A 27,965-nucleotide genomic window follows, 5' to 3' on the forward strand; every position below is an offset into this window, starting at 1 on the left:
TTTTCAGTTCAATAACTGCATCCATTTGTAAAACAGAAAACACTAATTTTAAAAAATACCCTTTAAAATAAGTTGAGAAACAAAAGCAGCATGATTACCTTTTACCTGAACATGCTGTGTAAGGCAACAGCAAAAGACAACATTACCCCCAAAACCTTAAGTCAAGGCTTTTCAGACTGGGGCATCGTGACACCCCAGCCTGTTGGCCCTGGCCTCTGCCCTGTTAAGGGGCAGGGGCAGGCAGGAGGCAGGGAGGAGGTAGCAGCGCTCAGGGGGCTGCAGGAGTTTGGATCCACTTATCCAAGCCTCCTGCAGCCTCCCGGGAGTGTGGGGAACCCTGTGCGACCTTCTGCAGGGCCCCCTGCAGCTTTGAAAGTGAAAGTGGAGCGATTGCGCCCCGCCTCTGCTAAAGCGGAAGTGGAGCGTGATCGCTCCACTTCTACTTCGGAAGCTGCGGGGAGCCCTGCAGAAGGTCGCGCAGGGCTCCCCGCACCCTCGGGGGGCTGCAGGAGGCTCGGGTAAGTGGACCCAAGCCCTGCAGCCCCCCGAGCGGCGCAATCCTGGGGATTGCGCTGCTGCCTTCCCCTTCCCTGCTGCCTCCCCTGCCCCCATAAGAACTTAAAGGCAACAGTTTTCAAACTCTCGGGAAGAGTTTAATCCGCTCTTAAGTCACTACTCCTAAATGATCAAACCAATTAGTAAACCTATAAAACTACCTACATTATAACAGTTTATTAAATCTATGCAGGAAATATGAACTCACCTTTCTTATTTCCCATTGGTAGGTTTGTACTGAGTAAAGATGCAAATGAGCTCTGTTTTGATAGCTGAGCCTTTGCCGCTAGTGCATTATTCCACAGCGCTTTAATGAGCATTGAGGCCAAATATAAAGTCTGTAAACAAAACAGATTACAGCATACCAACAGAAAACAGAACTCTTTACCCTCTTCCATTCTATGCATGATAAACTTCTAACAAATTCAATTTTATACAAAACTATGCTGACTTCTGTACCATTATGTATAAATTCAATTTTATACATAATGTATAATGTACAATTATACCATTGTATAAATTCAATTTTATACAAAACTATGCTGTCTTCTGTACCATTTCAGAGCGCGATACCATAGTCTTTCGAGACTGAAGGTTGCCAACTGCTGTCTTCTGTACCATTAAACTTGTTTACCTATAACCTACAGTTCTTTGAGGGGTCTTCCATGTGGACACAAAACTGTGGAGTTCTACTCATGCACAAAGTCAACCTGAGTAGCTTCCAGAACTTTGTCTGGTGTTCTGTCCCCAACGGAACAAGCTGAGTGCCTCAAGCACAGGAAGAACACCCACTGACAGCACTGGCCAAGTTGCTGCCTTACAGAGCTCCAGAACCAAGTTATCTTTCATGTTAGCAACGGAAGATGAGATAATAATAATAAATAATAATAAACTTTATTTATATCCCGCCCTTTTCCCCAAAGGGACCCAGGGCGGCTGAATGAGTATGGTTTTAGCAAATACTGGAAGCTCTCTTTCTTAGCCAACTGGTAAGCCAGGGAGATACAGTTTGTCAGCCAGTGGGCTAGCCACTGGGTTCATACATTTTCCCCCTCATGTAAACCCATTTTCTGTTTGACCACAGAATGGGAACAGGTGTATTATCCACTGAAAGTGGAAGGCAGAGATGGTGGTATAATCTGCCAGTTGGGTGCCATATTCTAAAATGTCCTAAATGGTGGCTTCCTTGGCTGCAATTCCTTAAACGTTGCATTGATGCAAACACACACGCTTCCATTGATTGAGGAAAACCTTTGCACCTAGAGAGTTTCTAGAACTTAAGACAAGATGCTCTTTAGAGTTCACCTTTTGATACTATCTGAAGTTGGATCTTCCAAACTATCAGTTTCAGCATCTTAATGTGGATGTTAGGACAGGATAGGAGATTGAAGTACTCAAAGAATTTGACCTTGGGTAGCTGAACATTAATTTACAGCATTCCTCTTATATCATACGCATCTGGTTTGAACCTTTCAGCCAATGACAGGACAGAAGGAGGTCTTTCCCAAGCCTCCTGTGGGCATCATGAAGGTTTACATTCAATTCCACCATCAATTCTGAGGCAAAAAGTACTGGGGAACCTGCCAGTGTCGAAGGCAGGTAAGCCTGAAACCACTGGTGATATCCCCACTTAAGTGGCAATACTTATTACTGTAATACAACTGTTAAAACATCAACACACAATTGGTATAAGTAACAACAGCACTAAAATATTGATGTAGTGTAAAGTGTAAAGTCATGCACATTGGGGCAAAGAATCCAAACTTTACATATAGGCTAATACGTTCTGAGCTATCTGTGACAGATCAGGAGAAGAGATCTTGGGGTGCTGGTGGACAGCTCGATGAAAGTGCCAACCCAATGTGCGGCGGCAGTGAAGAGGATTAATTCCATGCTTTCGGATCACTAGGAAAGGCACTGAGAATAAGACAGCTAATATTGTAATGGCGTTGTACAAGGCAATGGTAAGGCCACACCTGGAGTATTGCATCCAGTTCTGGTTGCTGCATCTCAAAAAGGATAAAGTTGAGATGGAAAAGGTGCAAAAGAGAACAACCAAAATGATTACTGGGCTGGGGCACCTTCCCTATGAGGAAAGGCTACAAAATTTGGGCCTCTACAGCCTAGAAAAGAGGCGCCTAAGGGGGGACATGATTGGGACACCTAAAATCATGCAGGGGGATGGACAGAGTGGATAGAGAGACACTCTTTTCCCTCTTACATAACACCAGAACCAGGGGACATCCATGAAAGTTGACTGTTGGGAGAGTTAGGAGAGACAAAAGAAAATATTTCTTTACCCAGTGTGTAATTAGTTTGTGGAACTCCTTGCCACAGGATATAGTGATGGCATCTTGCCTGGATGCCTTTAAGAAAGGATTAGACAAATTTCTGGAGGAAAAGTTCATTATGGGTTACAAGTCATAGTAGGTATGTGTAAGCTCTTGCAAGCTGCCTCTGATTGCCAGATACAGGGGAGGGCACCAGGACGTAGGTTGTGTCTGTTGTCTTGTGTGCTCCCTCAGGCATTTGGTGGGCCACTGTGAGATACAGGAAGCTGGACTAGATGGGCCATTGGCCTGATCCAGCGGGGCTCCTCTGATGTTCTTATGTTGCTCATACTGATTGCTGGCTGATTTTCAGCTGATGATAAAGCCAATACAGTATTGAAATGGATCTGTTTGTTCGCAGTCTTCCCTGTTGGAATTCATACTGTGGCCCACTGCTGCTCCCTTGGCCCATGAAGTGCTAAGCAGCAGTGATGACTGGAAGCTTGGTGATAGTAATATCACCGCCATACCTTAAATTAGGTTGAAAATGAACTGAGGGATAAGGAGTTCTTCCCATGCTTAAAGCATGCAGCAATACATGGGGTCCATTCATTCAAATAAGGGGGCAAGACACTCAGCAAAGCTCTGGAGGTCTGTACTGGCATGCATAGACCTCCATTACATTTGACTGCACAAACATCCCAAAGGACAACCTCAAATTCTTTCAACAGATCTAATTTTACCCTTCTGTTTCAAAGCTGCGGGGGGGGGGGGGGGAGCACAATCAGCATGAGGTTAAATGTCCATGCATTAACATTACCACTGTATCATTCAGGCACAATTCCTATTCATTTTAACAGGACTTGTGCAGGAAAGCTTTCCAAAGAAACATACCATTTAAAAAAAAAAAAGGTAAAGGGGTAGATAGTGTAAGAGAGAAAAGGGCAAGTCCTCATATGGATTAGGAACTGGTTGAACAACAGGAAACAGACAGTGGGTGTAAATGGGCAATTTTCACATTGAAGAGAGGGGAAGAAGCAGTATGCCCCAAGGACCTGTCAAGTTTGCGGATCTGAATTTTTCTGGGTGGTAAAGTCCAAAATGAATAGAGGGGCTCCAAAGGATCTTTCTGTACTGACTAGATATGCCCTTGGCCTGATGCAGTAGGGATCTTCTTACATTCTTAATATACAATTTAAACTGCTGGTCTTACCTGTTCAGTATGTGCACTTGGATGGAGAGTAGAGACTAAATTAAGAAGGTGTCTAAGTGGAACAGGATCCAAATTCTTGATCAACGAAGGAAACAAATCATGTATGTAGCGACTACAATGCTTCAACTTCAAAAGAAAAGACCAAGACAGAAAATTATGCAGGGGATGGACAGAGTGGATAGGGAGATGCTCTTTACACTCTCACATAATACCAGAACCAGGGGACATCCACTCAAATTGAGTGTTGGGCGGGTTAGGACAGACAAAAGAAAATATTTCTTTACTCAGCGCGTGGTCGGTCTGTGGAACTCCTTGCCACAGGATGTGGTGCTGGCGTCTAGCCTAGACGCCTTTAAAAGGGGATTGGACGAGTTTCTGGAGGAAAAATCCATTATGGGGTACAAGCCATGATGTGTATGCGCAACCTCCTGATTTTAGGAATGGGTTAAGTCAGAATGCCAGATGTAGGGGAGAGCACCAGGATGAGGTCTCTTGTTATCTGGTGTGCTCCCTGGGGCATTTGGTGGGCCGCTGTGAGATACAGGAAGCTGGACTAGATGGGCCTATGGCCTGATCCAGTGGGGCTGTTCTTATGTTCTTATGTTCTTATGTATCAAGAAAATGAAATTAAAGGGTATTTTAAAAAAAACTTTGCTTGTTTGTTCAGTTTCCAACTTTTAAAACTTTTTGCACATTCAGGGTAAGATTCATAACGTATATCTTTCCGTTCTTTTTAGTACAACACTTCCAACTGGAAAACCAGGTAAACTCTTAAGAACAGCATTGTTATGAGGGTAAATAAGATCTGCAAAACCTTTTTAATACTCTACATAACAAGCTACAAAAGAATAAATAATCAGAACTGATCAAAACAGGGCTGTGCCACTTTCCACAACAATTACTGCCCTTTGCAAAAAAAAAAGAAAAGAAAAAAAGCCCCTTCCTTTTGATGATGGGGAGGCAGGAAACAAGATGGTTGCAAAATGGTCACAGAATGTCTTCCTTAAAACCCATTCAAAGTGAGGGAAATTTTTTGCCTATATTTTGAAACAGTTTTGTGATGTTATCTTCATGATGATTGGCTTTGTGATGCTGCCACATCATTATTGTCAACATAATTGCTCAATGGCTGGACTCTCAGAAAAACACAGATTTTGTGCAGGGTGTTAAGTGGTGCCAAAGCAGGTGCAAACAGGGAGCAGGAATCAAAACCTACAAAACAGGTGGACATTCAAGGAATTTGAGAGGATATTCTAGGTCCTCCAAAAGTCTCTCTTGGTATCAAAATAGTCACTCTGCAAGCAGCATTTGATACAGATCTAGTTTAAAAAAAAACACAAACCCTTTTTATAAGTCCTTCTTTTTGTTTCTATTTTATTTTTTTTTAAAAACCCATTGTATCCTGGAGATGCAGCACCTGCTAGGTCAGAGTGCATTTCACATTCTTCCCAAGCATAAAGATCAGGCAAAGCATTAAACAGTGTACAGATAGGCATGCCAAGAGCTTTTGCTTTTGTTTTTTAAAAGGTTCAAATTTTGATGGATGCAAACTGAAAAAGGCTGGAAGAAGTGTATTTGTGAACAATCTAGTTTATTAGGCACATCTGAAGAGGGTATATAGACAACATCCAAAGGGCTATGCTATGTGGCAAACTTCATGTGTACAACAGGGTTTAAACCACCCTGCTTCTGAATTCATTCTCCCAAAGTTTCCAAAACAGAATCCTTAGTGTGTTGTGGTCTGTTGCCACAATACAAGGAACTACAGTACAAAAAGAGAGAGAAACTCATCATGCATGGAGAAGTGCTTGAGACTATACATGCAGTCATGCCAAAATTTGTAACGAGTTCTTTGAACTAGTTTTTTGAACTAATCTGAATGCCAAAATTTGTAACTAGTTTTTTTAAAAGGTGAATGCACTTCACTATATAAGGTTTATATAATCAACAGTCCCCAGATGGTTAGGAGACCCTTGACAATGAAGTAAGATGAAGCACAAGGAGGGAGGGCTGTGAAACTGCTAAAAGTCAGGAAGAGGCGACATCCACTCGCAGAAGGTGCCTGTGTCCAATTTTAATCAATTTTGCCCCTCCTGCCATCCCACAACATTCTAAGGAGGGGGTGTTAGGCCAACTTTCAGGAGTTTCTTGGAAAGCATTGGGGACTGCTGTGGAGAGGACGGAGCTGAAAAGGTTGCTTTTGTGAGGTGCCTTCCACTCGCACAACTCTGGATACAACTTATTTGGTTGTATCCTAAGCAGTGCAAATGCAACAGCACTCACAGAATTCTCTCTCCATGCAACTTTTAGTGATTTCCCTGTCACTACAGTGCCCTACACTGAATCACAAACCATTCCTGAAGGTCCCCTAATCTCCAGGAGCGGCTTGGAGAGTTTCCCTAGAAAATAAGGGTGAAGGAGGATAGGTTGCATGAGTGTTCAGATACAATAAAATATAATTTATACATTAACAATATGATAAATATGATAAATATGATACAGCCTCTGGATGTATGTACAAAATCAAGAAACATTTTCTCACTCGCTCCCAAGAGGGGATTAGATATAAGGACTAGCATGAGCACTATAAATAGATTAATGGCAAAACAGATTATACACAAATTTATTCTTAAACAAGTATCTACCTGTGCCGCAGCCCAAATACAATCTATGTGCTGTGTACTGAGTCGGCCTTCAGCAGCAAGAAAATTAAGAATCACTTGGCACTGTTTAATGATCTGGAAAATATTAAAACAGAATTAAAACATCATATACTACATTTCACAACAGAAAGAAAAATCTTTTCATTTTAAACTAACCTCAATATGCAAATTTGGTCCAAAAATATGCTCCACTACATTATTGTTGATCAGCCAGTCTGCAAGCTCTTTTGCAATGGACCTACATGTAAAAGGGAGGGAAGCACACACAAGTACTTTCATATGTCTATATTGTGCTGATTTCCCAAAATGAATGACATTATTTACTTATGTATTTACAACTACACAAGTTACTTTCTGAATTCAAGCTCTGTCAAGTTTTGTACAAATAAGTGAAAAGACCCTACATGCAGCAAAAGTTTAAAGTAGTCTTGAAAACACATGGCAAATAATTATTATCTAAGTCCAGGCTAGACCCAGCAATTAATTCAATGAAATTTCTGCAACTTCCTTTTGAGTAAAATAAGTTGGGTGCTTAAATGCCAATGATTTCAAACAGACACGAATTGGGAATTATGAAGCAAGCCTGGAGTTAGGGCCCGCATTTTTAATTTTTCTACCACATCATCATCATGACAACTTCATGCAACTCCTGTATTTAGAGCACTATACATTATCACCACTCTAACCTCATCAAACTTCACTTTTTCACTAATTTTTCACCTACTAGCTGAAGACAAATAAAAGGTTACATAAAAATTTGCTGCGCAACACTATAATGATGATATTCATTCCTCATTCTTAATTTTTTGGCTTCAAGTTTTCAAGAGCCGGATTAGGACGTTTATCAGGGTCCCCTGGTCTATGGATGGTTGATTCCATAGATCAGTTTTTTTTTTATTCCAATAATGTGATAAATTCCCTTTCATTCTTAAAACTGGAATGTGCCTGCTGATTGGCTCACATTCCTATCCAATTTGTTCCATACCACCAACAGGGAAGTGCCACGAGGATAGCAAATGTCACGCCTATTTTTAAAAAGGGAAAGAGGGGGGACCCGGGAAACTATAGGCCGGTCAGCCTAACATCCATACCGGGTAAGATGGTGGAATGCCTCATCAAAGATAGGATCTCAAAACACATAGACAAACAGGCCTTGCTGAGGGAGAGTCAGCATGGCTTCTGTAAGGGTAAGTCTTGCCTCACGAACCTTATAGAATTCTTTGAAAAGGTCAACAGGCATGTGGATGCGGGAGAACCCGTGGACATTATATATCTGGACTTTCAGAAGGCGTTTGACACGGTCCCTCACCAAAGGCTACTGAAAAAACTCCACAGTCAGGGAATTAGAGGACAGGTCCTCTCGTGGATTGAGAACTGGTTGGAGGCCAGGAAGCAGAGAGTGGGTGTCAATGGGCAATTTTCACAATGGAGAGAGGTGAAAAGCGGTGTGCCCCAAGGATCTGTCCTGGGACCGGTGCTTTTCAACCTCTTCATACATGACCTGGAGACAGGGTTGAGCAGTGAAGTGGCTAAGTTTGCAGATGACACCAAACTTTTCCGAGTGGTAAAGACCAGAAGTGATTGTGAGGAGCTCCAGAAGGATCTCTCCAGACTGGCAGAATGGGCAGCAAAATGGCAGATGCGCTTCAATGTCGGTAAGTGTAAAGTCATGCACATTGGGGCAAAAAATCAAAACTTTAGATATAGGCTGATGGGTTCTGAGCTGTCTGTGACAGATCAGGAGAGAGATCTTGGGGTGGTGGTGGACAGGTCGATGAAAGTGTCCACCCAATGTGCGGCAGCAGTGAAGAAGGCCAATTCTATGCTTGGGATCATTAGGAAGGGTATTGAGAACAAAACGGTTAGTATTATAATGCCGTTGTACAAATCTATGGTAAGGCCACACCTGGAGTATTGTGTCCAGTTCTGGTCGCCGCATCTCAAAAAAGACATAGTGGAAATGGAAAAGGTGCAAAAGAGAGCGACTAAGATGATTACGGGGCTGGGGCACCTTCCTTATGAGGAAAGGCTACGGCGTTTGGGCCTCTTCAGCCTAGAAAAGAGACGCTTGAGGGGGGACATGATTGAGACATACAAAATTATGCAGGGGATGGACAGAGTGGATAGGGAGATGCTCTTTACACTCTCACATAATACCAGAACCAGGGGACATCCACTAAAATTGAGTGTTGGGCGGGTTAGGACAGACAAAAGAAAATATTTCTTTACTCAGCGCGTGGTCAGTCTGTGGAACTCCTTGCCACAGGATGTGGTGCTGGCGTCTAGCCTAGACGCCTTTAAAAGGGGATTGGACGAGTTTCTGGAGGAAAAATCCGTTATGGGGTACAAGCCATGATGAGTATGCGCAACCTCCTGATTTTAGGAATGGGTTAAGTCAGAATGCCAGATGTAGGGGAGAGCACCAGGATGAGGTCTCTTGTTATCTGGTGTGCTCCCTGGGGCATTTGGTGGGCCGCTGTGAGATACAGGAAGCTGGACTAGATGGGCCTATGGCCTGATCCAGTGGGGCTGTTCTTATGTTCTTATGTTCTTATGCCACAACATCACTCCAGCAAATGTAAAAAGTTCCAGCAAACAGGAAATTAGATTATTCCCTCCCAGTAAACTACTACAGGACATCATAAGTGAAAAATGAGAGCAGCAACAGAACATATAAAGCCAAGTGATAAAACCTAAAAACTTCCTCACTCCTTTCAGCTGCTATGTTGGGTCAGGCTAGGCTCATCTGGTGGCAGCATCACAGAGATTTCCTCTCTCAAATTTTGGAACACATCATTTGCAGCCAACAGGTGCATAAATGGACAACACGTGAAATTAAGTGTGGAGAGGGCAGCTGACAAAATCTTTGCTCCCACTCACACTGCCAAGGGAAGGAGGCAGCTGGCACAGCGATTCTGGCAGCCACAGTTCAGGGGTTTCCCAAGACATCCCTGGTAATTAATACAGGATTGGCGTACAAATGAAAATGTTACAACACCTGCTGGTACTAAATATAAAAGGAGTAAGAGGTAGTAAAAAAGTAGTTAAACTTTTAGGTGTTTTAACTAATTGATTATTCAGTTGCTAATTCCTGTCTTTGCCCATTTTCTTTGGCAGCACCCTATCTTCAAACCTCATTGTAAACCTATCATTTTGAAGCAGCACCACAAGATGTACTACTTCTTCAAAGCTCTCCCTAAGTCAATGAGATTTTAGCTGAATACGTTTGGGTTCTCTCTCCCTTCGCTGCTTTTCTTTACTTCCCTTCCTCCCTTTCATCATGTGTTTGTCTATTTAGATAAGCTTGTGGATAAGGACCTCTTACTTTCATTTATGTGCAGCATCTTGCTTTTTAGGGGCTTAAGTTTTATATGTGCGTCTCACCACATGCGATTTTCCCTCAGGAACAGTGCCTATATTTCTGGTGGTTAGTTATTTCAAAGAGTAGTTTGGTTGCAGCTATATTAACCTGATTAGGTCAAAGGGACAGAATAAGCTTGTAAGTCAGTTTTTCTCAAACTGTCAGTCCCCATTCATTTCAACATTCTATTTTTAATATATTAGACTTGATACGACTATGGTATGCGACTGCATTTGGGAAATGTTGTAGATCTTTACTTTTAACAGGCTATTCTGTGTATTGCTTTTAACAATAATAGTTAATGGGGCTTACTCCGAGGTACATGTGGGTAAGATTGCAGCCTAGGATTGTTAAAAATTTTCCTGCTTGATGATGTTGCTTCTGATCATGACATCACTTCCAATGGGTTCTGCAGATTCTCATTCTAAAAAGTGGGTCACAGTGCTAAAAGTTTAGAACCACTGCTGTAAGCTGTATCCCTTCAACATAGCCAGGGGTGGTGTATATGCAACTAAACTTGATGCTGCTTAAGCCACACCAGCCTGGTTATGTTGAAGGCAGGAAATAAGCTTTGTAAACTTAAGAAGCATCAAGTTTGGTTGCACCTACATCAGCCTCAGTAAGCTGAAGGGCAGGAATAAGTCTGCATGGTATGGAACTTCCAATGGCATAACCCTGCTGGGCTTGCCTCCATGGTGGCAATAATGTCCCTAAAACTTGACTTATCCAAGGTTCATCGTAGGTAGTGCCTGGACGTTTCTGCTCCAAACCTGCCCTCAACTTATCTACAAGTCAGACTTATCCTTGAGTGTGTGCAGTAAGTATTAAACACTTAATGTTGTTGACAAGAACCTAATTCAGTGGTTCCCAAACTGGTGGGTCACAACCCACCAGCCTGGAAAGTGCTGGCCAATGTCCCTTTAAGGGGCAGGGAGGATTGTGCTGCTGCTGGGTACAGGAGAGGTGTTTTCTACATACTTGTAGCCAGCCCGGGAGTCTTGCAGTTTTGTCTCGAAACCTGTAAGTGCCCGTTTTTTCTCTTTACACTTTTGTAGGCACAAGGAGCCCCCCCCTCCCGGACTCTAGCACTGGCTGCAAGTAAGTAGAAAACCCTCCTTTCATCCCTGGCAACAACACAATCCTGGGGATCACATTGCTGCTTTCCCCTGCAACAACTTACTTGTAGGTATTTGGGAAGTACTGACCTAATCAGTGAGTGTAGGTCAAAGCTTCAGTGTTCCTTATCTGAAAAATGGGATTGTTAACCAGTCACCTTCGACTAGTTTCTTCTGTGATTTGCTGGCACATTTTTGCCTTTATTGGAATTCCTCCATGCAAAATTATTTTTCAGTTTGCAGGTCATGCCAGTGGAGTACAGCAGATAATTGCAACTGGCACGGCCACACGTTTATAAAACTATTTTGCAGTTAGCTCTAGTATGGTGACACATTCTAGTATAAAATGAAATAAGACTACGCAAGCTTGAAGTCTAGGCATAATCATATGAGCACTAAATACACTTCACTGCATGTCCTGGCACAAGAATAGCAGCCTGAGTTAAACTTAGAAGCAGTGCTGCTATTTTAAAATGCTAATTTCATCCAGTACTCTACAAAGGAGAAGGGATAGGAATCTAAGTGAATTCAACGTACATGATTGTAGTAATGTGAAGTTATTCTTAATCAGAAGTAGTTGTTACCTAAGTGGTCTCATCTTAGTTTCCCAAGAACTAGAAATTATGAAACCAGAAAGACAACTGAACAACACATTTTTTTCCATATGGCTGATTTAAGTGATGGACAATGCTCAATATCAGAATTTCAGAAGCCCAACAGAAACATCATACTGTGTTCATTAGAGTCTATTCACAGCAGACAGCATCCGTCCCACCCACTACCCAAAAAGTTGGATAGAACCCTGGAATGAGTTTTTACTACTTAAAATGACCAGGAGGGTAGAGGGCCATAACACTGGAGATAGTTATCAGCTAGTCACGGAGCCCACCAGAGGACAGGTGACTCTGGATTTAATATTGTGCGGTAGCAGGACCTGGTTAGAGATGTAAACGTTACTGGGCCATTGGCGAACAGTGATCATGCTGCGATCCATTTTGACGTGCACGTTGGGGGAAGAATACCAGGCAAATCTCTAACAAAAACCCTTGACTTCCGACGGGCGGACTTCCCTCAAATGAGGAGGCTGGTTAGAAGGAGGTTGAAAGGGAGGGTAAAAAGAGTCCAATCTCTCCAGAGTGCATGGAGGCTGCTTAAAACAACAGTAATAGAGGCCCAGCAGAGGTGTATACCGCAAAGAAAGAAGGGTTCCACTAAATCCAGGAGGGTGCCTGCATGGCTAACCAGCCAAGTTAGAGAGGCTGTGAAGGGCAAGGAAGCTTCCTTCCGTAAATGGAAGTCTTGCCCTAATGAGGAGAATAAAAAGGAACATAAACTGTGGCAAAAGAAATGTAAGAAGGTGATACTGGAGGCCAAGCGAGACTATGAGGAATGCATGGCCAGCAACATTAAGGGGAATAATAAAAGCTTCTTCAAATATGTTAGAAGCAGGAAACCCGCCAGAGAAGCAGTTGGCCCTCTGGATGGTGAGGGAGGGAAAGGGGAGATAAAAGGAGACTTAGAGATGGTAGAAAAATTAAATGGGTTCTTTGCATCTGTCTTCACGGCAGAAGACCTTGGGCAGATACCGCTGCCCGAACGGCCCCTCCTGACCGAGGAGTTAAGTCAGATAGAGGTTAAAAGAGAAGATGTTTCAGACCTCATTGATAAATTAAAGATCAATAAGTCACCGGGCCCTGATGGCATCCACCCAAGAGTTATTAAGGAATTGAAGAATGAAGTTGCAGACCTCTTGACTAAGGTATGCAACTTGTCCCTCAAAACGGCCACAGTGCCAGAAGATTGGAGGATAGCAAATGTCACGCCTATTTTTAAAAAGGGAAAGAGGGGGGACCCGGGAAACTATAGGCCGGTCAGCCTAACATCCATACCGGGTAAGATGGTGGAATGCCTCATCAAAGATAGGATCTCAAAACACATAGACGAACAGGCCTTGCTGAGGGAGAGTCAGTATGGCTTCTGTAAGGGTAAGTCTTGCCTCACCAACCTTATAGAATTCTTTGAAAAGGTCAACAGGCATGTGGATGCGGGAAAACCCGTGGACATTATATATCTGGACTTTCAGAAGGCATTTGACACGGTCCCTCACCAAAGGCTACTGAAAAAACTCCACAGTCAGGGAATTAGAGGACAGGTCCTCTCGTGGATTGAGAACTGGTTGGAGGCCAGGAAGCAGAGAGTGGGTGTCAATGGGCAATTTTCACAATGGAGAGAGGTGAAAAGCAGTGTGCCCCAAGGATCTGTCCTGGGACCGGTGCTCTTCAACCTCTTCATAAATGACCTGGAGACAGGGTTGAGCAGTGAAGTGGCTAAGTTTGCAGACGACACCAAACTTTTCCGAGTGGTGAAGACCAGAAGTGATTGTGAGGAGCTCCAGAAGGATCACTCCAGACTGGCAGAATGGGCAGCAAAATGGCAGATGCACTTCAATGTCAGTAAGTGTAAAGTCATGCACATTGGGGCAAAAAAATCAAAACTTTAGATATAGGCTGACGGGTTCTGAGCTGTCTGTGACAGATCAGGAGAGAGATCTTGGGGTGGTGGTGGACAGGTCGATGAAAGTGTCGACCCAATGTGCGGCGGCAGTGAAGAAGGCCAATTCTATGCTTGGGATCATTAGGAAGGGTATTGAGAACAAAACGGCTAGTATTATAATGCCATTGTACAAATCTATGGTAAGGCCACACCTGGAGTATTGTGTCCAGTTCTGGTCGCCGCATCTCAAAAAAGACATAGTGAAAATGGAAAAGGTGCAAAAGAGAGCGACTAAGATGATTACGGGGCTGGGGCACCTTCCTTATGAGGAAAGGCTACGGCGTTTGGGCCTCTTCAGCCTAGAAAAGAGACGCTTGAGGGGGGACATGATTGAGACATACAAAATTATGCAGGGGATGGACAGAGTGGATAGGGAGATGCTCTTTACACTCTCACATAATACCAGAACCAGGGGACATCCACTCAAATTGAGTGTTGGGCGGGTTAGGACAGACAAAAGAAAATATTTCTTTACTCAGCGTGTGGTCGGTCTGTGGAACTCCTTGCCACAGGATGTGGTGCTGGCGTCTAGCCTAGACGCCTTTAAAAGGGGATTGGACAAGTTTCTGGAGGAAAAATTCATTATGGGGTACAAGCCATGATGTGTATGCGCAACCTCCTGATTTTAGAAATGGGTTATGTCAGAATGCCAGATGCAAGGGAGGGCACCAGGATGAGGTCTCTTGTTATCTGGTGTGCTCCCTGGGGCATTTGGTGGGCCGCTGTGAGATACAGGAAGCTGGACTAGATGGGCCTATGGCCTGATCCAGTGGGGCTGTTCTTATGTTCTTATAGTCTAAGGTATGCTTGAGAAAGCATTACCTACAAACCTACTTACGTTTCTGTGTCTGAAACCAGGGATTCATTATTACAGACATCATTGAAGGTGTGAAGCTGATTCTAAAATTAGAAAAAAAAACAGCTTTATAAACACAAAAGGAATTACAATGGCTTAATTTAAACATCTTTAAAACTGGTTTAATCAAATCACGATCTCACTTTCAATAAAAGCCATAATGGACTTCTTTACAGACAGTTTTCAGGTGCAGTCCTTCCCCTTCATTATTACCAGCACATCCATCAAGACAAAGAGCCCTTCTGATCAGACAAAAGCTTATATCAAGTCTAGCACTCTGCCTCCCACAATGCTTAGCCAGATGCTGCTGGGAAAAATACAAGCAGGGATTTAAGGTAACAAGAATGAGCATGGGTATGTGAAGCTTGTCTACTAAGGCATTGCTGATTCTTGGGGAGGCTTCAACATTCCTTCCTTCACTTCAGAAACTCTCCTTCAGTATAAGTTGGAGAATACATCCACAAAGTCCAACAATGTCAATTAAATTTGAAAGTGCTTTATTAACAGCAACATTCCCCCACACCCACCAATCACAACCACCAAAGAGATAATTCCATGACTAGCCTGATTTTAGACAATTCTCATGTGCCCAAGCTCTACTAACTATAGACTATACAAATAGCAACTTCTAAGACTAGAAAAATATCTAAATAGTAATTTCTAAGACTAGTAAGCTCATACTTTGTAGTTACACTGCATCATGTACAGAAGTGCAAGGATATGTAAAGGCTGTACTGTATACTGGTGGGACCTTGGTATCCACAGATTTGACTTACCACTGATACCGAAGTCCACCTTAAAACGCCTTGCAATAAGGAAAAAAGAACCAAAATCCAATTCCCTACCTTTGCGCAGTTAAATAATTATAATTTCATTCCATATTCCACCCCATTTAGTGGCTGAATACAGTATAGTGTCTATACTGATGCATTCTGGAGTGACAACAGAGGAGCAAGAAACCTGGAAGTAGGTCTTTAAAGCTATTTTTCCACTGGTTTGGTATCCACTGATTTTTTTTATCCACTGGGGGTTTCAGAATGGAACCCCAGTGGATAATAAGGCATGACCTGTATACTAATTTAGTTTACATGTGGGGGCCCCTGCAGAGTGAGCTGGTTGGGGAGGGGGGCAACCAGGAACAGCCCCAGTCGGAGCTGGCAGCCCTTCCTTGGAGGAAGGGTTGGCAGCCTGGAGGCATTCCTCTGGGTGGGGTGGGATGCTGGCTGGGTTCGAGGGAGCTCACATTGAGGGAGGAAGGCGATAGGGGCTCAGAGTCTTCTTAGGGCTAGGCTGGCGGGAGGATCAGTAGGAGGAAAGCAGGTGCCTGTGATGTGGGAATGTTTGAACGGTGGCACCCTATGAGGGGCCCGAGCAGGAAGGAGGGGGAAAAGAGGATTCAGAACGAAGGGTCTTTATGTTGGGTAGGAAGGAGTCATCTGGGAGGAGAGGGAGCCTCCATTGCCAGGGGATAGGGTCTTGCATTCTTCTCCCTGTTACTTACTGGGCTGTATTTTTCCCCTCCAATTCCTCTCTTCTGGAGCTTGGCTGTCTTGAGCTCACTGACTGTTGGGAAAGTCACAGTATCTCAGGCTGTGACCTCAAAAGGTTGTTGTGAAAACAACAAGGGGAAAAAGAAGCATGCAAGCCTGATCGCCTTGGAGGCAGTAAACAGCAAGGAAAGGCACATAGTGTTCAGGAAACTGTGGGATCTGCATCCCAGTCTGTGGGAGCCACTGAGGAACAGTTGGATGGGGGGACCCCAGGTTCAAATTCTCTTTCTTGAGCTCACTGGCTGACCTGTTGGACCAGTCAGTGTGTCTCATGCTGCTATCTGCTTGTATAATCATGAACAATAAGAATAAAAATAGGAATTTTAATAAGATACATCAAGTGTTCTTCATATAGTGGGTTATGGTGAAACAGGGTGGGTGCCAATGGGGTAAGCAGGAACAGCAGTGGGTCTCCAGTCTCATACTTTATTTGGATTGCAGCAGAAAAAAGGCTGAAGAAGATATTGAACTGAAAATTGCAGATGGATTTTATGTATCATGGTTCTGATATTAATTTCTCTGAAATGTCTCTGTGGATTTCACAATGTACCACCTAAGACAAACAGTCAGGCGCTCATAACCAGTAAACACTGCACCCAACTGCAACTGCTTCCAAATCTCATGAATCTCACAAAATGAGATTGTGAGATGGCGCCACCTTACTAAAGGATAGTGCCAATCTTCCAAGAGTCCATATTCTATGTCAGAATCACATTTTCTGAATTTTTGTGGTTTGACCTGATTTTCAAGAGGAAGAATTCACTATATAACAAAGTTGGCATTTTGTGAACAAACTGACTTCATGGAGAGATCCCTGTGGTTTTTAGACAGAGGTGCTATGTGTATGTTTAAAACATACACACAGAGCTGACCTTGCTAGGGGCAATGTGAATAATACCACTGCCAGTATCCACTTCTACAAATAGTTTGGAAAAATTTATTTCAAATTCTTAAGTCCCAGAATCACATTCCATGGCACTTGGGTCACCAGGTGGAAATAAGAGAGTGCATTCAAAACCAATGTCTCCAATCAACAGGACTATTACATACCTGATGGAATTCACCCTCATCTGCTTCTACAACTCTGGAAATGTGTACACATCAAGGAGGAAAATAGCAGAAAGGAAAAATACCAGAATCTTTCCCATCTTACTGATGGTATAAGCAAGTCCCTGCCTTACACAAGTCTCAGCTTATGTAAAGTTTGGGCTGCTCTTTTGAAAGGGACAAGAGGAGCCACCCATGCTTGCAACTCCCCCTCTTTCAAACACTTGCCTACCTTACAAACAAATCAGAATACACAGTAGGAAATGCAGATCACAGTTTGCATTTCCTGATTTGTTTACAGAGCTGTAAGCATGGAAGGCTCCTCTTGTTCCTCCCAGTTCTGACTTCTGTAAAAACTGATTTACATAACAGTGCCCAGAACAGAACCCTTACATAAGTCAGGGAGTGCCTGCATTAAGACATCTCAAGTACAAGTGGGGGTGACTTAGCTACATTCTGACCAACAATGGTCAGATATACAATGGTCCATTGTTGGTTTACTATATAGCAGCTGCACAATATCTGAAACTCCTTAGCTTGGTATTGGTACCTTTGTGTTGGTGGTGTTGTCATTAGGAGGTTCCAAAGGCCTCTTCCAGGTTGTGCTTGGCAACCACAATAGCCCACAAAAGCCTCTGGAAGTTACTTTTGGTTTTCAAAAGGTTACTTCTGGTTTGCTACTGAAAACTGGAAGTCACTTCTCAATATTTCTGCAGGCCATTCTGAGGCCCATGGAGGGCCAGTGCAACCTGGAAGAGGCCTCTGAAACCTCCTAATGACAACACCACCAACACAAAGGTACATTTTTCGCATAACGATGAAATCGCTTGATATGATTTGGCGAACATATCCTGTAATTGGTTGAGAACACATTCTACAGACTAGGAAACAGCTTTTGATTTAGTGTCCTCAAAAAAAGCAACACTAGGTTAAGGAGTACTGCTGAAATAAGTAGCTAGGATTATGGTCCAAGCAAGAAAATTCCAGAAATTATTTTTCTAGTGCAATAAAGGAAATGGTTTATGAAGTGTAAATATAGTTGAGTGTCAGTGATATCCAATTTTTTTCCAGGCAAGTGTGCCTACTGTTTGGGACAATACTAGTGAGCACTGCAATATAAGCGCCATGGAGTAATTTTGCTTCTAGCCCACTGAGCCACAAAGCAAGATAGTGCAGGCGAGGTACGCAACTGGGCAGGCCTGATTTTATACCATAGCAGGGCCTTCTCACTTCTGTCACAAACGACTGCTGCATGGACCATTTGTGGTCCCCAGCACACACTGGTCATTCAAGTTTTCTCAGAGAACTTTACTTCACAAGAGTGCTAAAAGTTACAAATGAACACGGCTCTTTTGAACTAAAAAAGCCAAAGATGCCTGTAGTTCTGCTGCATTTGTAAAAATGAATCCATATCTTTTACATTTTTATTTATCTTAATGAATTACCATGAACCCTCTATTTAATTGTCCCCAATTCAACAGATGCTAGAAATAACAGATGCATTCTAATGTCCACAGAGGTCCATTACACTCAGATCTTATAGAGTAACCTCAGGAAGATTTGTAAGGTAGGCAGGTGTTTGGAAGGGCTTGGGGACAGGCTTACCTACCTTCCAGGACTTGCTCGGTGCTAGCTACTCCTGCTTTGCCCACAACTAGGGAATTCTAAGAATGGAGACATTATTCCACTTCCTTGGGCTGATCAAAGGCAAAATAGCAGGAGTGCCAAAGAAGCCTTGGACGGTAGGTTAGCCTGCCTCCAAGCCCCTTCCAAACACTCACCTACCTTAGAATGCTCCTGAAGGAGCTCTTAAGAAAGATGCTTAAGAAACTAAGGATGGAAAGAGGTATCTGGATTTAATGGACTTTCAGCTTTAACAGATACCCCTTCCTCCCAAAAGTCTGTTAGATGGAGTTTTCACTTTATAAACTGAGACACATTCTACAGAAACATCTGCTGTGACCTAGCATTGCTCAAGAATAAACATTCACTCTGGGAGTGCTTGGGCTACATTTACCACATTTGTGGTAAACTGTTTCCCACCTGCACTGCTGATATTGTTGTCTTCAACTGTTTACAAGGACTCGGTGTTTTACACAATGAGTCTGGCTATGACTATAGTTAATAGCTTTACAAGAATAATTATGCATACATAATATTATTAAAAAATAACTTACTGTTATTTGACTGAGTCCGGCCAACCTCATGGTTAAAGTCGGTGACATAAAGTACTTAAACGCAAGATCAAGACTTTCTTTATCAAAACACAAGGCAGTATCCAATGGTTCTTTAACTGTGCTCCACATTAAATCGGCCATGTTACGGGCTGCGCTCTGTCTCAATTCCTGGTCGGAGAGTTTACATAAATACCTAAAAAAAGTGGGAAGAGTTCAAATGTGACATCAGCAAAGTTACACTGCCAAACCATCATCATCAAAATTATTGCTAATATACACAATTTAAGACAACATAAGAAAATAAGAAAAGCCCTGCTGAATCAGGCCAAAGGCCCATCTAGTCCAGCTTCCTGTATCTCACAGTGGCCCACCAAATGCCCCAGGGAACACACAAGACAACAGACACAATCTGTGTCCCAGTGCCCTCCCCTGTATCTGGCACTCAGAGGCAGGCTGCCTCTAAAACCAAGAGCTTGCATATACCTACTATGATTTGTAACCTGTAATGAACTTTTCCTCCAGAAATTTGTCCAATCCCCTCTTAAAGGCATCCAGGCAAGATGCCATCACTACTTCCTGTGGCAAAGAGTTCCACAAACTATCTATACGCTGGGTAAAGAAATATTTTCTTCTGTCTGTCCTAACTCTCCCAACACTCAACTTTCGTGGATGTCCCCTGGTTCTGGTGTTATGTGAGAGGGCAAAGAGCGTCTCTCTATCTACTCTGTCCATCCCCTGCATGATTTTGTATGTCTCAATCATGTCCCCCCTCAGGTGCCCCTTTTCTAGACTGAAAAGGCCCAGATATTGTAGCCTTTCCTCATAGGGAAGGTGCCCCAGCCCAGTAATCATTTTGGTTGTTCTCTTTTGCACCTTTTCCATCTATACTATATCCTTTTTGAGATGTGGTGACCAGAACTGGACGCAATACTCCAGGTGTGGCCTTACCATTGCCTTGTACAACGCCATTACAATATTAGCTGTCTTATTCTCAATGCTTTTCCTAATGATCCCAAGCATGGAATTAGCCCTCTTCACTGCCACCGCACATTGGGTCGACACTTTTATCGAGCTGTCCACAAGCACCCCAAGATCTCTTTCCTAATCTGTCACAGATAGCTCAGAACCCATTAGCCTATATGTAAAGTTTGGATTCTTTGCCCCAATGTGCATGACTTTAAACTTACTTACATTGAAACGCATCTGCCATTGTGCGGCCCAGTTTCCCAGTTTGGAGAGATCCTTCTGGAGCTCTTCATAGTCTCTTCTGGTCTTCACCACTTGGAAAAGTTTGGTGTCATCTGCAAACTTGGCCACCTTGCCGCTTAGCCCTGCCTCCAGGTTATTTATGAACAAGTTGAAAAGTACAGGTCCCAGGACAGATCCTTGGGGCACTCCACTTTCCACCTCTCTCCATTGTGAGAATTGCCCACTGACACCCACTCTCCGCTTCCTGGACCTCAACCAGTTCCTAATCCAGGAGAGGACCTGCCCTCTATTAAGACTGTCATCTTAATAGCAAAACTGCCTTTCTACTCTGTTAGCACAAATGCACAATCTGGAAATATTTATACACATCATTGTATTTGTCATATACATATACAAAAAACTCACATTTTGTATATTTGCATATACACACATATTAAGTACTACAGCCTAGGCAAAATCCAGGATTAATAGTTTGTCCACCAAACCAGCAACAACATGCCATTGGTCCTACTCCTGTCATCAACTTATTACAAGCAATGCCATTTGGTTATTAGCTTTCAATTACCCACCAAGTTAGATGCATCATCTGCAATTCAAAATTATTAGTACATTTTTTGACAAAGGAATCTCAGAAATGGAAAGCTTCTACAAAACATACCTGATAACATAGGTCCTAAATGGTATAATGTGTTGCATAACAGCAGGAATGTGCAGCCATATTCTGATCTATACAGCAAATGTAAAAATACAAATTGAAATGTCACACCAACAATTAGGTCAAGAAACAGAGAACCTTGCCTACGTAAAAAAAAGCTTTTTCTTCTATGTGTTTTTGTACATTCCACACATGTAATCATGCAGAAGACGACAAAGGAATGCCAATGTGCCACAGGCCAGAAAGCAAGTTGTGCATCAGGGGCAGAAAGACAGAGAACATCCTCTAAGCAACTAGAAAAGAAACTTTCCTAGGTGTGGGAATCTCTAAATTGCCCTATCCTGATGCTTGCTAGAGGCAAGTCAGACTCACAGGTGATTGTCCTACTGTGATGGACAATTGCTCCTGGCTTAAAAGGTTCCTTGAAAGGAGGAGTAAGACATCCCACTAGCATTGAAGGTTCACAAACTTTTGATGGGAAAGTTACTGGGTGTGTGAATGTTGTTTTGTCTTCAAACTCAGATCCTAGCTCTGATGAAGACAGAAAGAAAGGAACTCCAAAGCAGAACCTTTTGAGATCTGGCAAAGAGCATGTTATACTAAGCCAGAAAAGAAGCATTGAAAAACAAACACAGAATAGCAGCAACAGATTCAGCATTTATATATAGTGTTTTCCAATAGTTCCAAGCACTTTACCATGCAATAAATCAGGGCAAAAGAAAATATTCAGAAAGATCCACATTCATGACCTGGTGACTGTGGAACAGATAACATGATGCCACAACATGATGCTTTGCAGTTGTCCAACAGTGACCAGGACACTGCCAAGTGTCAATTTCTACCCCAGTAATCCTTATAACCATCCTGTAAGGTACCAATGGCCTATTAACATTGTACTCAGAAAAGTGAAGCGCTGACTGATGTCTGTGCTGTACTAAGCAATGATATCTGTAGAGCCATTCACCTAGGAACTGCGTAAGGCAGTGGTTTCCAAACTATGAGCCATGGCGCCTCGGGGAGCTGCAGAAACAAGCCAGGGGAGCCGCAGAATCTTTGCAAAAAACCCATCTCCTACGCAACATATAGGACTGTAGCCCTAATGGGCAGCCATGGCTACTGGCCCAGTAGGTCAAGGGAGCTGCTAGTCAAAAAGGTTTGGGAACTGCTAGGGTGAGGTTTTTCAATTATATTTGCTCACTTAACTAAAAAAAAATCATGTAAAAATATCTTGGCTATCCCCCTTCATCATAAAATATATCTAGGTTTCTAATCCTGACACCTTTCACAACTTACATGGCTGTCAAACTTTAAAACACACTCACAAAGACCCTGTGACAATTCTGCAGACAGGAGAGTTAAGTCATTCTGTGCTACCTTGTGGTGGCCTTATCTTTTCACACATTCCAGAGGAACAATACAGAAAACTACTAGCCTGAATGCAAAATTAAAGTGAAAACTGAACTCTGTAGAGAGAAATCAGGAGAGCTAAAGCTCAAAATGAGCTAAGTTAGCAACACAGGTGAAGAAAAACAAAACGGGGTTCTGTGGTTATACTGAGCACAAGAACAAGAAAGTGGTAGATCCACTGAATGCAGAAGATGTGAAATCTGAAAGGGTAAGAGAGAAAGGGCAAAGCTGTTCAACTCCTCCTTTGTTCTATTCCTATTCAGTTTGTATTTTATGGTTTGCTTAATGTGTTGCATGGTGGTTTGACTACATTTAAATAAAAATAAAATTTTACTCTGAAATTATTTCATGCAGTGGCTTTATTGGAAATATCTGGATCTCAGTTATCCTTAACAAGCATACCGATTGTGGTGCAATACATCGGGTCTTAAATTTCAGAGCTTGGTGAATAAATATATTACAGTGCCATTCACTGAAAACTATGGAACACAGAGACTTGAATCTGGCCCAGTTTTTAACAGGGCAACAAAATGGTTAAGGCAAATATTTTCAGTTCGGTTTTTAGAGGACTACTGCTTTTTATAAGCCCACAATTTGATTAATCTATTTTAGAATGAAACTGCAATTAAGTTCATTTTATAAAAGTGTCAAATTCTTCAGGAAGTGTGAAACAAAATGCGATCCTGTGTCCTACCAGCAAACTGCGCCAAAAAGGATACACATCCTGAAAGCACAGAAATCTTTTTGGGAAGAAACTGGAACTAGGGCAATATTGCAGAGCACTAAGTTTGCTTTTCTAAATCATATTTGTGAGGAAGAGACATTCAGGTAGATCTATTCCCTGATTCAAATGGCACTAATTTCATAACTTCAAAACCAAGATTTAGAGATTTGCTCAGAGGCATTCTTGAGTCTATGGCCACTGCAACTGGAACTAAAGTTTCCATTTTAACAATAAGGTTAGCACAGAAAGCCTCCTGCCATAACCAGAGGTGTTTGTTTTTGTTAAAACACATAAAAACACAAAACACCACATTTTGGTGTTTGAGGTATTTTCCAGAAATTAAAATAATTACTTATCCTGTTAGAAATAACACATTGGCTGCATCTTCTGACACTATAACACCTACCTAGTACATTTTAAAAGCATTTAAAATTAAGAAAAATCAGAACTTAGAATAAGAACCGCTTTTTCCTGTTTTTTTTCAAATCACAAAATCTACAAAAAAAACTTTTTTCAAACGCCTCTAGCCATAACACAAAAATGAAAGTTACATTTATTGCATTCATGTTAAAGAAGTTAAGAGAAATTAGGATATATACTTACATTAGATACCACTGTGATAAATGCATGTGCTATTAGAAATGGCAACGTTTCTGGGGTTCCATATTCAAAACAGTCCTTCATGAGGGAAAGGCCATTTTTTCCACAAAATAAGCAAACATAACGAAGCAAGTGCAATGGTACTTCTACATCCTAGGGAGAAAAGTTTTAAAAGTTATTCATGTAGACCCTTTCCTTCCAAGTAACTGTTGCACCAATATTTCATTTTATTTCATAGTTGTGATAAAGGGGTTTCAAGCAGATCTTTTCCCCCAATTAAAACACAAAAATTTCATTACTTCAGAGTAAACTTGTGAGAACAGAGCAAGATTATTAAATTTCATTTAATGGCAAGCTTCAATATCTGCCTTAACTTCCTTCAAAGTTCTAGGAGTGACTCACAGTGTTTTACTGACAGAGATCCTGAATGTCTTGAGTTCATTGTACACGTGGATTCATATACATAGAACATTGTGAAGAGTTCAATTTAATTCCCAATACACCGTAGCCTTCTGCAGTCTATACCCCTTTGGGTCATCAAGCTGTCATATACTGCAGGGCCAGCCCAAATTCAGCAGTTTGTATGACAAATATATTTTATTAATTTGCTCTTACAACTTTGCCCCCTAGAAATTCAGACTTTGGAGTCTGTGCACTCAGGAGGTTAAACATGCAAACACTACAGATATCAGGTGGGCCTGGGTGGATACAGGCAACCATAATACCAATCTTGCACTATTGGGCTCACAAAGGTATCATGAGCTTACATATGTATTTTTAAGCACATTGCTTGGGTCACCAAAAACAATGACCTTGCAGACCACAACACAAGGCTCGTGGGCCAAGTATGGTTTGGTGGTCACAGGGTGCAAAGCTCTGTTTATGGGATTTTTCTGTACCACACTGTGCTTACTGAGAGGAAATGCAGGAGTATATATCTCTCATAGTCTGGTTTAATGCCGCAGCACTTAATGGAGAAGTACAGGGCTTCATCATATACATATGTACGTATGTGTATGTGTGTGTGCATGTGTATACTCGTCAAAACTGAAGGAGAGATCAAATCTTTCCATCTGTACACTCAGGAAAAAAAGCAAGAACAAGTAAAGAGGCGTCCTATGAAACTCAAAAACAGCTTTTCTCAAAACTATGGTAAAAGATGTAATTAGACTGGTCTTCCAAGGATTGAGTTAAGTTGACAGGGAGATCCAAAGTACAGGGCAAGGAAAGGCAGGATTTTAATTTAATAATTTGTACATTAATATTTGCCTGAATAGGTTGTTTTATAGTGTTTTCTAGACAGCTCCAAACCACAGGGATGAGGCAGGGTTCACATTAATGAGATTAAATATAAACATACAAAAGTTATGTGTATCTTATATTCAGGAATTTGAGTTGACTTACATTCATATCACAGAATGCCCCTAATATATTGCTTTCTTGTGCAGAAATATCCTGTTTAAAAAATAAAACAAATATTTTAGTGTATGAATGTAAGCAATCTTAGAGAAAGATGAACAAAAAATTACTTATCTAAGAAATTAGAGATGACTTTCACAAGCCTCCAACAACACAAAATGTTTGCTCTGTAACTACTGAATTTTTGCAGTTCTAAAAAAGTCAAATGCTTGCATATGGAAGACCTGAACCAAATAATGAATCACAAAATACAACTATTCCTTTTTATTACCATTTCCTACATCAAACCATATGTTTTGTTGGGCACTGGGAAATAAGATATTTTAATGTAGACAGTACCTGTTGTAGGAGACCCATGCACTGAGCCATAACTCACCAGAGTTGACGCAATGGAACCAATTTTAAGCAGTGGTACTAGGATCAAATACCACACTGGGCACCACTGCCACACAAAGGCAAACGGGTTATCTGCAATGGGATCACCTCTCCCCTCAAGACAACATATAGGCAGTACTGGGATAAATGTACTATTACACTTTATCAGTACAACAAGGAAAGGGAGGAAGGGAAGGCTGGGTTGCCTGGAAAGAACAATGCAGCAACAATGTTTTCTGAGAGCTGGTGTGGTATAATAGTTTTAGACTAGAACCAAGATGACCAGGGTTCAGGTTCTCACTAAGCCATGAAGCTCACTGGGTGACTTTGGCTAGTCACATACATTCAACCTAACTTATCTCACAGGCTTTCTGCCAGAATAAAATGGGAGGTGGGAGAACCACCTATGCTGCCTCAAATGTTTTCAAAGGAAAGGCAGAAAATGTAAAATTAATGTTTTTACCCTGCTTTTCTGAAAATTGTTTAGGCTGCAGCAGCCTAGGCTGTAGCTAGCAGAACATATATCAATCTAAAGCAGTGTTTCTCAAACTGTGGGTCGGGACCCACTAGGTGGGTTGCGAGCTGATTTCAGGTGGGTTCCCATTCATTTCAATATTTTATTTTTAATATATTAGACTTGATGCTACCATGGTATATGACTGCATTTGGGGAAATGTTACAGACCTCTACTTTTAACAAGGTACTCTGTATATTCTTTTAACAATGATATTACATGGGACTTACTCCTGGGTAAGTGTGGGTAGATTGCAGCATAGGATAGTTAAAAATGTTCCTGCTTGATGATGTCACTTCCGGTCATAACATCACTTCTAGTGGGTTCTGATTATCATTCTAAAAAATGGGTCCCAGTGCTAAATGTGTGAGAACCACTGATCTAAAGGATCAGGTTGTAGACATCATTAAACAGCAAAACAGAAGAATGGGTATCTCCTGAACAAATGGTTCAAGGTTTTCTTCACAGAATAGCAAGAAAAGGAAGTCTAATGAACCAAGAGAGTTCTTTAGGCCTTAGTAAATAGCCATGTCACTAGCAAAGAGTTTTAGACAGTTCTGACCCAAACTTGGTATAATCTAATTGCTAGTTACTTGTTAACAACTTGGGGACTCTAACCAAGAGGCCTGTGGGCCTTTATTCCCTACTCCTTGAGCTATCTCCTAATCCAGGGAGTGAAGCGATCCCAGTGGGGCAACTCCAGTTCAAGGACTGTTCTGCTGACCCCAGGATTGCTATACATGCCCCTTCTGGGCAAGTCAGTAGACTCTCCCTCCCTACTTCCAGACTGTCGATCTGCTTCCTTTGCTCTGGGTATAAGGTTGAATCTTACTGGTACTTGGACCTGGTCACAGGAAAGAAAGTAAATGGATCTCTATTTAGCATCTGCCATGAAGGACTTAAAAGAAAGAAATGAAGTATGCTTTAAAAGTTTGAGTCACTGACCTACAGTTTCTACATGGCAGTGCATTTTTCAATCACACAATCTGTACTATAGCAATCAGTAGACAGTTTAGCATAGCTATGTGGTACAATACATTTTCACCAGGTTGAAGGACAAACTTCCTTGCTTCAAATTATACAGAAGAAAGCCCCCAGAATTCTTTAATCAGTTCTGGGCAACTGCAACTTGCCCAAATTAGTCCCTATACATACAGTGTGGTGTAGCTGACAGATTAACAGAACTGGACTTGAAGATCAAAGTTTAAATCCTTGCTCAGTCAGGAAGCTTAAACTGAGACAGGTTGCCTTGGCTCAGTCACCATCTCTCAGCCTAAACTACCTGAAATATTGTTGTGAAGATAGAATGGGACAAACACTATGAATGCCGCTCCAGGTTTCTGGGAGAAAGATTGGGACACAAATGTAACAGTTCCACTCAAACGTTGCCCTCCCAGTAAAGGAGGAAATTGCATTAGAGATTAATAGGGCGAAGGCTGAGCATGTATATGTTAAGTAACAGAAGCCATGCCTCAAATTTCAGTTGCTCTACAAGGGCCAGAAAGAAAATTCAGAAGGTTATAACCTGGTTGCAGGATGAGAACAGAATGAAGGATGGGTGAGGAAAATCACCTTGCCTCACCTGCCCTACCCAACTGCTGACATGCAATTTTCACCTCATTTACTGCAAGGCTGAAACTGAGCAGGGTGCTCACAAGGGAAGTAAGAAACCAACACCTGCCCACCAACATGCACTTCTCAC

At 42.1% G+C, this 27,965-nt stretch overlaps 1 protein-coding gene across 1 annotated transcript in view; it reads right to left on the reverse strand.

Annotated features, from left to right (window-relative positions):
* Positions 1-27,965, reverse strand: part of USP34 (ubiquitin specific peptidase 34) — a 159,522-nt gene that overhangs the window by 104,082 nt on the left and 27,475 nt on the right. Inside the window, exons 4-12 of the mRNA XM_066626313.1 lie at positions 25,360-25,410; positions 23,959-24,108; positions 21,228-21,295; positions 19,361-19,553; positions 14,569-14,630; positions 6,858-6,939; positions 6,684-6,776; positions 4,039-4,164; positions 764-893 (exon numbers count right to left, since the gene is read on the reverse strand). Of these exons, the coding sequence (XP_066482410.1) occupies positions 764-893; positions 4,039-4,164; positions 6,684-6,776; positions 6,858-6,939; positions 14,569-14,630; positions 19,361-19,553; positions 21,228-21,295; positions 23,959-24,108; positions 25,360-25,410 (955 nt within the window). The remainder of the gene's footprint in view (positions 1-763; positions 894-4,038; positions 4,165-6,683; positions 6,777-6,857; positions 6,940-14,568; positions 14,631-19,360; positions 19,554-21,227; positions 21,296-23,958; positions 24,109-25,359; positions 25,411-27,965) is intronic.

This window comes from Tiliqua scincoides, chromosome 1, assembly GCF_035046505.1.
Source record: "Tiliqua scincoides isolate rTilSci1 chromosome 1, rTilSci1.hap2, whole genome shotgun sequence".
NCBI classification, from domain to species: Eukaryota; Metazoa; Chordata; class Lepidosauria; order Squamata; family Scincidae; genus Tiliqua; species Tiliqua scincoides.